General features: G+C 40.3%; 1 protein-coding gene across 1 annotated transcript; it reads right to left on the bottom strand.

Annotated features, from left to right (window-relative positions):
* Positions 1–1,845: 1,845 nt before the first annotated feature.
* On the bottom strand, positions 1,846–5,748 carry tob1a (transducer of ERBB2, 1a). The gene is made up of 2 exons (XM_058654530.1): positions 5,458–5,748; positions 1,846–4,045 (listed from the first exon to the last, which is right to left on the bottom strand). Exon 2 carries the CDS (start codon positions 3,830–3,832, stop codon positions 2,807–2,809), a length of 1,026 nt encoding a protein of 341 aa, XP_058510513.1. The 5' UTR covers positions 3,833–4,045; positions 5,458–5,748; the 3' UTR covers positions 1,846–2,806.
* Between the last annotated feature and the right edge of the window lie 8,568 nt (positions 5,749–14,316).

Below are 14,316 nucleotides of genomic sequence, written 5' to 3' on the forward strand. Positions count from 1 at the left end.
TTTCCAGCGTGGAGATGGGCAGTATGGCCAAAAACATTACCATGGCAAAATGTTAATTATAGACTGAGTTTTGCTGCTTTGAGAAAGTTGAAGGAACCTGTTAATTGTGTTCAAAACACCTAAAACATTCAAATTGCTGCCTACTTTTTTAACATATTACTTATTATAAAATAAATACCATCACTCATCAGCCTCCCTAGTTTCAAATGCTTTGGTGGATTTGAAGAACCAAAGTTTCCTTATAATTGAAAGGTGACATAACCTTTTTAATATTCCAAGGACGATAATAATAATAATAATAATAATACTGTGATAACATATTGTGTAAAGCCGCAATTGCAGATTCAAGGGAACATAGATAAACAGGGAGGTGGATCCATGCGTGTAAAAGGAAATGTCAATCCATCAAAGGTATCGTATATGCATTCAGGATAAACACACACTCACTCCCACCAGACTCGGTAACACAGCCCATCAAGTCCAAAGTGTATCAGGGGACGGGCAGACAGACAAGTGATGGTGAGCCATTTCCAGAGGGAACATGAGACACCAGCAGGGTCAGTGTGATTTTAGTCAACCAGCACTGGCATGATTCAGCCCAACAGCCTCTCATGAGTAACACAGCCTGGCTCTCGACTTCAGTACTCAAACCTCACTGTTGGAAAAAAAATAATCACTTTACTCCAGTGTTATTTCTTAAGCTACAGACCCGACAGTTACATTTGCCACCATTTACTACACTGCTACATTAAACAGCTCAATTATTGCATATTCAGAAAGTTAAGATGGTTTAACGACTTCTACATTCTTTCAATACTCTCTGACCGTCTGCACATTTGGATCTCCTTCTCCCCTTCGTTTAAAAAAAGCAAATAAAACACGGGCCAGTTATCCATTAACAGGCCACATCCTCGCGTACACTGGGTGAAATGTAACTGACCAGCTTGGCACTCAGTTACTCACTCATGCACATGTTCCAACACCCTGTTCAGTGCAGCATGACTTGCTTTATTATTACAGATAATGTCTCTGCCGATTGAACAGGAGGAGGGGCATTTTTATTCTGACCGCAGGCCAGAGTGCAGAAGAACAGCGACGTGGAGCTGGTAGGGTTTTAGTATTTAGATTCCCACCTAAGAGGGTGTCGATCTGACCCATTTCTCATCAAGTTAGACAGCCTAATTATGCAGATGATTATTTTAGATTCCCTTAAACGTAATGGCACTTTAATGGTATAGTATAGTTCCTGTTTTCTTTAAACATCCGTCTTCTACAGATGCACTACATGGTTTCTGCCGTGTACATTATGCCTCTGACATTTGTTTAATAGCTTTGCTGTCGGTCGGTCATGTCGTACATATGAGGCCGGGTTCTCATTCGGGGAGGTTATCAGATTTGACATCACAGCACTGCCAGCATCCATATGTGTGTAATGACACTTGGCCAAAAGCAACTGTTAAACACATGCTGTGCAGTGTGATCAAATGAAGCCGAGAGCTTGTGGTGACACTTGTGGGTTACTGACAAGAGGAAAAAAAGAAATGTGTTGCAACATCACTTTTCAGTCATTTAAGAAACTGAACCTGAAACCACTCTAACTCTAATCCTTATATAATTAACATTTTAACTGTTCGCTACTGATATACCAACCGCAAAGGTGAATTGAAATGCATTTGAGTAAACTCCGGAAAAACCTGATTCTCCTGAATTTAGCACAGAACAGTGTACTTGCCCCGTCATGTTAGAAAACGCTATATTACTCAGCATAATGTTCTTTAAAATACTTTTAAGACCAGTAAACATCAGCCCAACCACGACAACCAATGACGAACAGAACAAGTGAGATCATTTTTAAGCCTTTTTAATACAAACTTAATAAACTATCAGTCCCTCTTAACATGTAAGACACTGACTCAGAATACTTTGTTATACCGTTTGTTTTATCAAGTATTGCACAATGTAGGTACAAAATTAATATACGATTACATTTTGTCCATAATATAGCAAAAATCTTTAAACTCTTAACAGAAAATACAACTCTTATGTTTTTCAAAAAAGCAAATATTCTTAAATCCCACCACTATGGAATATTCTGTACACAATCTTTAGAATAGTCAATGTTTTCTTTTTTTTTTTTTTAAAAGATGATTCATTTTATAATTTCAATAAAAAGAAAACATAAAGTTGCTGCAGCCATCACAGATCACTGGAGTAGTAAAAAGATATAAATGCAATACCATGTCGTAGAAACAATAGATACTCTGATATTTTACAAACTCTGTACTAAATTAAATTATACAATTAGAAAAAAGACCAGGAAATCCCACTTATTTTCGCCAATTTCTTGAAAACTGGCAATGTCCAGTTTTGTTTAAATACTGAAAGAGGCCATGACTTGTGGTGTTTTTGTTTGTTTGTTTTTTTTTTGTCTTTTTTAAGTATCTTGAAACAGTCACATAAAAAAAATATTTTGTGCTTGGTTGGCAAAAGAAATGACAATGATGCATGTTGAGGTTTAGGTAACCAAGCTTGGACATCTTGTACTACAAGCTTCATTTTTAAGAAAAACAAAAATAAGTATAACTCAAGGGGGCAAAGTAATTCACCCTCGGGCTCATGCTTTGAGACTTGTAACATGGAGCTAACAGTTAACAAGTCACCTTTTCCTCTTATCCTTGATATTTTTTCTTGTTAACGTTTTTTTTTTTTTCATTTTCAAAATGTGTATTTGTGTTCGTTTTCACCCTCACATCATCTCTGGTCGTTTCTATGTAAAGTAGTAGCTTATGTAGTACCTTTGCATGTACTAGTTGGCCATAACTGGCTGGAATTGCTGGTTAGAATACTGCATGTTGTTCAAGCTGAAATTCAAGCCATCCATAAGGGACTTGTCGTTAAGGCCACCATAGGCCGCAAACATGTCAAAGGCATTGTTGTACTGCAGGGGGCTGAGGCTGAGTGAGCTGTCCCCGGGAAAGAGAGCACTCTGGCTGCTCTGGCCCTGCAGGCTGGGGAACACAAACTCTTTAGCATTGGGAGAAAGAGCCGAAGGCTTCTGATGAAGCTGCTGCTGTGCTCCGAGGCCCAACCCGTACAGCGAGTGCATGGAGGTGGAGATGGCTTTCTGTTTTAGGAGACTGTTCACATTCAGGCCGAGGTTGGTGGGAGAGGTGCGTGCCACCTTGTTTGCAGTAGTACTGCAGCCGTTGTTGTTGTTGCTGCGTCCACTGCTCTTCATCTTAGTAGAGCCAAACTTTGTGGCAGCAAAGGTGGCTGTTGTGAAGGTTAACGGCTGTGTGGAGCGTGGCATAAAGGTGGGGCTAACTGCTGCCGAGTGGCCAAAGGGAGGAGATGGCGAGCTCGAGCCTGGAGAGGCATTCAAAGGCTCAGTGATGGGCATGAAGACCTGTGCATCAGGATTGAAGCTGTTCTTGATCTCCTTGTCAAGATCAAGCCCACCATTACTAGCTCCACCATCATTGGTGTCATCAACATATAGCACTTTCACAGGCCCTTTCTCTCCAATCTGGTAGGACACCTCAAATGGGTCAATCCACACGCTGAGGTCCTGGGGCAGGTTGTTGCGGACATCTTCAATGTCAAGCCCGCTCTCCTTAGCAGCCTTCTCCACCACAGGATCCACCTTCTCTCCTACATGAATGCATCTGAATCCTGAACCTTTATATGGCTTGTCTGGGTACCAGTGTCCCTCATACTTCTGCTTCAACTGGCGCTCTAGCTCCTCGCCAAAAATGTTGACCCGTCGCCTTGGCAGCTTGTTATACAGGTATGAGATAATGAAGTTGAGAGCTACTTGGATCTCAAGCTGCATAGCTAACTGCTGAAGAATACCAGGTGTGTGGAGAACAGTTGAGTATGACCTTGAATGTGTCCACTGGTTCTGCTTTGCTTATCCGTGGTTGGCAACACAGATGCTCTCCAGGCAGATGGCAGAAGCAAATACAACTCAGATGAAACAGGCTCAAAATCAAAAGTGCTGGTTGCGTAGCAATGGTGTCCTTCCAAAGGGTGTGATAATTTTTTCCTGCAACAGTTGGAAGAGAAAAACAAATTGTAAGAATTCTTCTCAAAATCTCAAAACAGCATAAATAAATTGAATTATTATTTAAGAGCATCATAATCAAAACCGATTTATCTAATCTCTTTCGACAAAATAAAAAAAAGGAGGTACACAGAGCTGCCATGTTATTATGTCCCCTTTGCTGTGATCTCATATTTCATGGGATTCATATGGCAGATTCATATGGCAGATGAGATATATATATATATATATATATATATATATATATATATATATATATATATATATATATATAAAATATAACAATTATATAGAGACAGCTGATCTGGGATCAGACCTCCGACTCTGACCTGTGCATATAAATCGCTTGTCTGTGATAAAGAAAACACTGTAAAAGCATAAATCTCTAACAAGGACTCGATAATGCGGTTACATAATACTTCATACAGCAAAAGACAGGAGCACCACTGCGAGATTGTTGTTTTAAATTAACAGAAACGGCAAGAAAAGAATTAGAAAAACAGAGGGAGTGTCTCCTCAGTAGTGAATGGCAATAAGTTGGTGACGTTTTTTTCTTCCTTTAAAGCGGATAATCGTGTTACTGGGGCTGGATATGTCTGGATCGCTTCCTACTTTATACGCAACACAAAAATAGGACGTAAATCCCTATGTTTGGTCCATAAACACTCGACCAAGTGTTGGATAATAGGGCATGTCACAAATTCAAGATAGGCTGTGCTGTGTTAACCAGTTAACCGTTGAAATCTTAAAAATATTATAGTATACATTAAAAAAAAATGTCAGTTAGAAATCGATGCCTTAATTGAACTGGGTTTGTTCTATCCCTATTGAAAATAGTGAGGCTTTTTGGCCAAGTCTCCCTCGTTGAAATTTGACAGCTACGTTAACAAATCTAAATAAAAACGTCATTATTATTAGCAAAAAGGCTGCAATATGCACAGTCTCCTCCTCGAACACAGCAACGTGTAGAAGATTCATGACAGTTACGACATGGCTACAAGTCCCAGTTCATCGCTTAGAAAAGCTTCGACGATATGTTGTGACAAAATTCACTGTAGTCGTGCTAAAAACAGAAATGTACACACAGAGACACGAGAAAATAACATTTATCAACTAAAAGGGGCTCAAGCGAGTGCATGACCGAAGCATATGGACTTCCGGGTCTCTGTGGGACTACTTTTTCCAGTGAAAGTAAGAAGAAGAAGAAAATAGCACATAGCAAACATTTTTCACGTACGTGCCTCAGCCTTTACAAACACATACAGTACACACCCCTCCCTAACTTAACGGGGCTGACGCAGCAAATCAGCTTAGTAAATATGAACAGAGCTACACAGCAAACACATTTTAGACTATAATGTTACTACACAAACGAGTCAGCGGTCAGTACTTACTTTTTTAGTAAAAAATAAAGGTTTCTCAGTAGTTCTGAAGTACCGTTAGTCAGTGCAAATAGAAAAAAAAGTATAAATACTTTCTTCACAGACAATATAATATCAACATTACAAAAAAGTATTCCAGTACGTGTAGTTTTCGGAGGATTGGCGTTCACGGTTTGCTTCGGTTTCTATTTTTAAGGTTATTTGGCGTTTTATTTTCTTATTCTTCTTTTCTCTTTCTGTCAGCAGGCTTGCAGAGTAGCTCCCTCCACCTCGGGAGTTTTGCAACTTCGTCTCGGTTCGCACTCTGCGGCGCCTCTATTTATAGTTTTCCTCCGCCATTGGCACGAGGTAGGCGGTGATGCGGTTTCAGAGGTCAAAACAATATGAGCGCCTGCGATTGGTCCAGCGGCAGTGTCCCGCCCTCAAAGTGAGGCCGAACTCGCTCGCCCATTGGCCGAGCTCAGGTGTCAGTCAAAGATGTGCAATTCTGAGAAACGGGAGAGACGCCTGCGACGAGCGCTTACGTCACAGATAACATATAGATCTGTGCTGACAGCGTGCTGCAAGAACGACTAATGCCGAATACAGAGACTGGGGTGTTTACTAAGACACCCTGTTTCGACTTAAAATGTCATCAAACCAACATTTATAAATATTTAAGAACATTTAATCATATATAAACCTCACTTTTACATCACAAACAGTAAGTGACAGTCACATTCTCTTAAATTATACCCTTAAACACCAGTGTTGGGCATTTTATTGTCTGCGTAGAGCACGTAAATAATACCAAAATGACTCAGTTACACAGTTACAACCACGTTTATACATATTTCGATGATGATTATTATTATTCGTATAGGCTGCGCTGGGCGCTGCGTGACATGCCAACTAAAAAAGGTGAATGTAATCTATGTTGCCTGAGAGATTCCCTACAGCGGAACAATACAGCTGGCAGCAGTGTGGGTGGTGCGGAATGCCGTCCAAAAAACACGTGCGCTGATTGGTCCAATACGGGGCAGGAGCCCTACGGTGAATGGTGTGTCCGTATCCAAGGTGCTGATGCAGGCTGCGCACGTCATTGCTCGGCTGAACGCACGCTGTTGCCAGATTTAAAGAGCACTAACACACTAAAGTATATGTTCATGGTATGAAGTCACCGCTGCACTATGGTAGTGCAACTTTACAATCGGAGGAGAGATGAGTTTCTCCTTCTTTCTTTTTTTGGACCACAACAAACAAACAGTGCCGTGTTGTTTGTGTCATCTTGATAAAAGTGTCAGTAGTGACACATGCTGTAGCCTCCTGCTGCAGCTTTAGTCCATCTGCTCCAAGGTTCACTGTAGGGACGTTATTGTGTGTCATGTAGTTCAACTTGTCGTTGCATTTACATTTTAATGTTGTGTCATTTTAGCACATAGTTCTGTATTTGAGTGTAGTTTTAATGTGTTTGATAATGTGTGTTATATACTGTTCATGTAATAGCCCAATAGGGACAAGAGTTGCAAACTAGCAATAGCTATAAACTCTGCATACAGCAGTTGCATTATTTGTATTGTACTGTTCTATTCTATTCTATTCTATTCTATTCTATTCTATTCTATTCTATTCTATTTGAAGCCATGGCAGTGTTTGTAAACAGAAACTCATCAACAACACTCTTAGCTGTCAATCACACAGTTTTCATTTAAATGGGAATATCATTTACAAAAGTGACATCATGTACTGTTGAAGATGACCTCAAACTGGTGTTGAAATTGGGAGGAAAAGGTTTCAGGATTAGGATTATTTCCTATTCCCTTACTTTCATTCAAATTGAGTTATTTTTTACAACCAATGGAGTCTCCCCCTGGTGGCAAACTGCTACTTCCTGGCCTTTCATTTTTGAAACTGGAAGAATCTGACATATATTCAGACATGTTCTTCCACATACCATTGTTATTGAGTTACTTTTACCTTTCTATCGTTTTGAACCAGTCTAGCCATTCTCCTCAATCTCCTCTGGCATCAACAAGACTTTTTCACCCAGAATGCTGTTGTTCACTGCATATTTCCTCTTTTTTTCAGACCATTCTCTGTAAACTCTAGAGATGGTTATGTGTGAACAAAAAATCCCAGCAGCTCATCTCTCACCAACAACCACAGTCCACGGCCCCTTAAATAACTTTTATTTCCCATTTTGAACTTGAGCGGGTCGTCTTGACATGTCCATTTCCTCATCAGTGTACATACTGTACTTCTCTCATCCACCATATATGCCAATTTTTCAATGCAGTGTAATGTGGAAGCAGGGGCGAGTGCTTTACTGTCATGTGGGTTCTTAACACCATTTGCTAAATCTGTTTTGTCTGCAATTACACACATTTCCCTTTTATCATTGTGCCTATTTTCCACTTTAAAAAGTGGAAAAAACATTTACAGAATATTTCAAGATTTAAAATGTCCCTAAATGTGCAATGAACACACGCTGATGGGAATCCATCTACTGTAAGAGCCTTATTTTTGTCACCACAGCAGCTGGTCTTGTAACAGTGAAGGAGAGGGCTGCTGGTCTGTGTAGGCCCACTGACTGTTAGGACTTTCAGACATTCTTCATGCACTTAGGCCTGCCAAGCAGAGTCATGTGCTCAGCGTGAGCTGTAAAATGTGTGCCAAAGGGCTCGCATGGAAAGTGCTGTGAGGATCGCTCTACATGAGCAAGGAAGAATAGAGGAGAGGTTATATGTTTTGACATTGCCCCATGGATTCAGATTCACAGCGAGTGGAAGTGGGTGGGAGAGTGATTCAAGTGTCAACAACACTGTGACTACCACAGTCCTGGCAAGGCCTTGTGGGTTGTTTTCACTGTAAACAGCTCAGCACAATTGCACATCACATGACCTCCAAGATCACACCTATGTCTTATAGACTCTCTCTGGTGGCTGCATTGTATGCTGGTTAACATACAGTGTGTGCTTTGGCAGTAGTGTGTGTACATTGTGTGCTTCCATTTGCTTATTTCCAGCAGATAGACATCACCCGACAGAGCAAGGTCAGCAGCCATAATGAGCCATATTAAGACTGCTATGTTGTCTTAGGGTGTAATCCTCTAATTCATCCTCCTCTCCCTGCCACTTCTGTCACTGAGGCTAATCCCCCATCAGCCTTCAGTCTCAGTTTATGCTTTTAATGTGAGCAGAGGGAGAAATGACGTTAAATGAGTAATTTACCAAATGTTGCGGCTCACTTTCAGGTTTAATGAAAATCCCACTCTTGAGGGCTTGAACGGCTTGTTTGCACTATAAGGAAATACAACATAGACCTTCTTATAGACCTTCACTGAGAAGGTACAAGAAAACCGTGCCCAAATTTGCCAACCAACACATTTAGAACATTCAAACGGTGTTCGAAAAAACAAATTATCGTGTTAGTCCGACTAAAGCCGGACTTTTAAAATACATTTAGACATGGTAGTCTGATTTCAATTGTACTAAATCCCATTTCTTAAAGTCAGAGTATACATCCAGATAATGTGATTGGCAGCTGAATTATTACCTCATGTATACAGTATGTTCAGTTGGACTCAAAATAGCCTGCGTGACACTCTGTGCATGCTCAACACTTCCCCACCTCGGCCTTTGACCCCGACGAGAAGAAGCTGGTGCATAGAAAAAGAAATCACCAGTGAAACATGGACAGACAGCGTCCTACTCTGCCGTTGCCCTTTGACATAAGCGCACACGTTTAAATGCAAAATAATATACTCGGCAACAGACGTGTGACAGAGCATAACAGACCACTTCCGCTTGAACCAGCGAGGGAGGGGTTGATATCACATGATTTCCAAGTGAGAATTCATTGCAATAATGTTTTGAAAGAGGAACACCAGAGATCAAATCAGCATTTAAAGCTCACACACATGTCTGCCTCCCTCCTCCCTCCCTCTTTTATCCCTTCCACGCCCACCCCCCCCCCCCACCCCCTCCCTCTTTCCTGCTCAGCCGGAGAGCCATTGACGTCACTGGTTGTTATTACTTAACACAAGTCAGAGCGCCCTGGGCACCTCGTAATAGGCAGATGTGTTGCTATCCCTTTGAAGAGTAAATGAGGTGCTGGATGAGAACAAAGGCGATGGATACTGTGGGTGCAACACAAGCTCCGACCTCAGAATACATTTTATTTTTGTTCTTTTGAACAATTTGATAACTGAAATGGTTTGTTCCAATGTACGATATTGCGATAATCTATATGTAGTAAGCGAGTAAAAGCCCTTTGTTTTTCTTCTTGTGCTGTCATTGGTGTAATTATGAAGAAAGAATGGAAGAAAAATTAAAAAGAATAAATTGTCCTAATATGTCCTGTGGACCGAGAGACTGTGGAATGACAAAAGCTAATTATCTTCGTATGGGCATGGATATTGATTTAGTGACTGCAGTTAGGTATAGCAGCATGATAACACAACACACTGTTTCATCAGCAAAACAAAGCCATGGCATTAGCATTTGCAGCTCCAGCGTCACTGAAGCATTAAGATTAGGAGACGGTCAGGGTGCTTCAGTGTCCTATAGCTTTCATTCATTATGCATGGTGAATATTGACTCTGAAGAAATAAATGATCTTGTCTCTCACCTTCACTCATTATACATGCAATGGCCAAATCCCGTCGTGAGCGACTGACGTTTTTATCCTAACATTTGTGGCGTTATTATGGCAATATATGTTCTTTTCTCTGGGATGCTCTGTCAGCTTTTGCGTCACGCACTCCGTGAGTCACACAGCCTGCTAGACTGGGAGGATTTGCATGGCAAAGTGCTGCATATAGCATATGTAAATGTATATGTTACTAGTTGGCACGACAGCTGAGAGGCACTGAGTCTCTTGCATAGTTACCGTCATAGCCTATAGGGCGGTTACATAATTCATTTAATGGTTACCCACTGGAACAGTATGTACAGATGCATGCATTGTGCTAGAGTATACCAATATAACCAAGATTATTATAGATTGTACTGTACTTTTTATGGTATGACATATGACGTGTCATGTAAAGGCACAAGCGTTGATTTCAGCTGCTTCTGTTCACATCATTCTATACCATTCTGACCCTAGAAAAACAAACGTCAGAGAGAGAAAGAGAGAGAAAACTAACATATCAGACACACCCACAGTGAACAAGTCGGTACATGTCAGCCGTATTATTCCAGTGACCCTCAGTATTTCCCGTGCATGTGTGTAGTCACATTCTTTTTCAAGCGAATTCCAGTCATGTCACATTTCTCCTGTCACTCCACCGTTCACCACAGTGAGACTTTATGAATTTAATGGAACGCACAAGAAGAAAGGGAGTCAATAACAGGTCTGAATATGTGCTCAGTTTTTACTTAGCTGAGTGCAAGCACACACGCAGGCACACGCCGTCCTTGAGTGGCTTTAGAAAACCCCCAGGTATACCATATACAGGTGTGGAAGAGGCTAAAGGGAGACGGTAGACCTTTCGCACCATATTTGATTGCACAATGCGTGATTAATTATTGACAGCAACAACCTACCACAGCTTCAATACAAGCAACTAAATATGAAAAATACTTTTCTGTATCTGTACTTAGGCCTTAAATTCTATACATTCTATAAACTGAAATGTGGATGACAGAAACTCCGTTTTTGTCAGGGTCATTTACACATTTTTAGAATGAAGTGTAATTTTATTTGAACGTTTTTGTTTTTTTCTGCCTTCATTTAATGAAAACAATCCAACTGCAACTGCACAGGAAATGACTGCATTTATTCCCAGCCCACTGGCAGGGTTTTATTATGTGGCACAGTCTTCCTTGCCATCTATGTGGTCAGCCTTATGTATAATTCATACAAAATAGACTGATTGGGTTACTCCTGTAGTTATTCTGTTAGTGGTGGCCGCTTCTTCCTTATTTAAAATACAGCTTTTATCTTAACCACTTTATTCCGATATATATATCCATATTGTTTTTACATTCAGTCTGTCACACCTTCAATCAGAGGGGCTCAGATAAAGCCTCTTTCACACTCGTTTAAGTTGAGGTTGGACTACTATGTTTGTTCCAGTAGCCTATATACTGTAAGCACAAGTGGAGAATCGCTTTAATGAATGAAGTGTCTCTGCCTCTGCTCCCTTTTAGCTTCACAGTTTCTGGTTTAGTATCTAGTTAACATATTTATGCATATTTTAAAAGTCCAGTTTTAGTCAGACTAACACAGTAATTCAGTTCTTTCTAATGCCATATTGACTGAAATTAGCGAGTATACCTGGGATTTTTAAAATCCCATGTGAAGCCATGTAGACCGAGAAGAAATTAGCTGATAAAAACGTTGCCAATTGTAAAAAAAAAAGTCAATGTTTGCTTGTTGTGTTGTGTTCCAATAAGCACATTCATCACATTCCCAGCGCCTGAGTTCAAATATTCTCTGTGCTTCTGTTCTGTGTGTCATTTCTCTGTGGGCGGGGCACTTTTGCATTGCAAAATGTGGCCAAATGAAGCCTTGACCTCCTCACGCCTGCAGCTGTTTACTTGTGATTGGATCAATCAAGTGTGTCAAAGGTGTGTGGAAAGCAATAGTCTCCTAGTTGAAAGAGTGTAAAGGTGCAAAAATAGGAAGAGAATAAAAAGAAGGAGGGGAAATGCAGAGGTATAAAGGACAGCTGGGATGATATGAAAAAGGAAGGAGAGAGATGTGCCCTGAGGCACCAAGGGCGACCTCAGAGGTCTTACGCTGGGAGAGATGAAAGGGAAAATAAATGAAGAAAGAGCTGAAAAGAACAAAAAACAAATGCACGTCTAAATTTGAGACTTTTTCTTTTTCATGAGGTCCTCATGCACATGTCACTATTTGGATCAGAAGTGACCCTGCATGTAAGAACACAGCATGCAATTAGGACTCACAGGGAGACATTAAAAGTAAACAGCAGGGGATCTCTGCCTAGAAGTGTGCCTGAGAGATGAGAGGAGAGACAACAGAGCAGAGCGACGAGGGAGGAAAGAGTAACCGATGAGCAATAACAATCCCACCGATGTGTTGAACAGACGGATAGTGAGACGGATTGAGAGAGACGGGTATTTTGTATCCATCCAGGTGTGGAGAAATGTGTTGAATTTATGTATTCAAACCGATACACACACACACACACACACACCCATCTCCTAGCAGGCCAGGTCTCGCAATCACTGAATATGTAACCGCATCCATCTGTGCACCATATGGACTGTATGTGTGTATGTCTATTTCATGCATGTGCAATCAACACAGATGAAGTGGTCATGCAATAGAAGAAATCGGCTTTTCACCACCTACTATATTATCATGTTGAAATGTTGTTGTGATTGTGTGTTTCCCATAACATCCCTCATCCACTCTTTTACTTTCATGAGCAATAATTTAAATAAGAAAAGATGTGTAAGGCTAAATTGACTTTCCTTTTCATCTATGAGGTCACACGCTTTGTTTGCATGACTCTAGTTCCCCATTGCATGCCACAGTTGAATACACTAATGTTACCTCAGAGGCTCACACATGTTAACAAGTGCCTTTACTGTACACACAGTCTTTTTATGCACGTGAAGAACGGATTACTTTATCTTTCTATATGTTGTTATATGACGCACCACAGTGAATTCTTTAAGTGGTGCACATTAAAAAGGGCGCTTATTGTAGCATGTGTGGTCTGGTGTGAAAATGCTTTTTCTGTGCAGATGACAAATACGAGGCATTTTAACCAAAGCACACGTATGAACACTATTTAATTACAAGCGGATTGGGGATTTTTAAGTTCTTCTAGATTTTCAGTATGTAAGTTTAATCAAAATGTCTGCATACGGTGTCTAAGTGTTGTTCTACATAATACACATTTACAACCACACCAGCATCACTAATAAATGGTCAGATGTTCTTTTTACCATTGGCCAGGACCAGACTTATGTGTTTACATGTAATTCAGTATTAACCTAATCAAGACCATAGGCTAACAACATTTTCCCAAAGAGGAACTCAGTTATATCATGTCGACATATACAGTATGTATAACTATACAGTATATATACATATACAGTACAGTCGTAATCAGATTACATCCTATTGGAGTTGTCACAGTAGTGGATGTAATGTTGAAGTGAGTCATAGTCAGTAACAAGTCTTGATGTTTTATCCAGAATAAGGGCAATAGTCAGACTGTTGGTGTCCACATAAACATTGCAATGGAAATAAGAACGAGAGCTTGATTTATTTATTTATTTCTCTTGAAACATATGATGACAGTACAACCTGATTCAATTCAAACCATTATTTTACTCAAGTGTTGTATAAAAGTATCCTTATAATAAAGCACATATAGATCTGTCCATAGTTCAGATGTTTATTCAGCCCGCTGCGCTAAGAAAAGAAGCTTATGCTTGTATTTTTTCCCCCCATAATCAGTGTTTAAATCCTATTTATGTGTGCACTGCATTATATATGATACATTCTGGTAAATGCTTAAGACGATATACATTATTTATGTCTGTCTTCCATTAATGGTTTTGCAGGGAAGGAGATTCTCTGTAGTTGATTAACATAGCTCTAAATATCATGACTCTTGACACGAGTCTTTATCTCTCGACTGGAGACTTCAAAAATACTTTGCCCTGTGGTGCAGGTGGTTGGAGGAGACAAAACGTACCACGTTCCACGTTTGTATTCCATGAACTCTGATGGAAATGTTTCCAGACAACACCGTGTCATGGCTCAGGGCAACAGGTGCGTACTGTACGTGACACTGCTGATAAACGTCAGTGTGAAGGAACAGCCTGTGAATTGAGTCAGTGTTATGTGTTAAAACTGAATCAGCTGAGAAAGCAAGGCTTATCAGTGACCAATAAGGTGTGG

The sequence above is a fragment of the Solea solea genome, chromosome 16 (genome assembly GCF_958295425.1).
Source record: "Solea solea chromosome 16, fSolSol10.1, whole genome shotgun sequence".
Taxonomy (NCBI): Eukaryota; Metazoa; Chordata; class Actinopteri; order Pleuronectiformes; family Soleidae; genus Solea; species Solea solea.

Coding starts and splice junctions, on each gene's coding strand:
- tob1a (XM_058654530.1), bottom strand. CDS start 3,832: ATGCAGCTTGAGATCCAAGTAGCTCTCAACTTCATTATCTCATACCTG.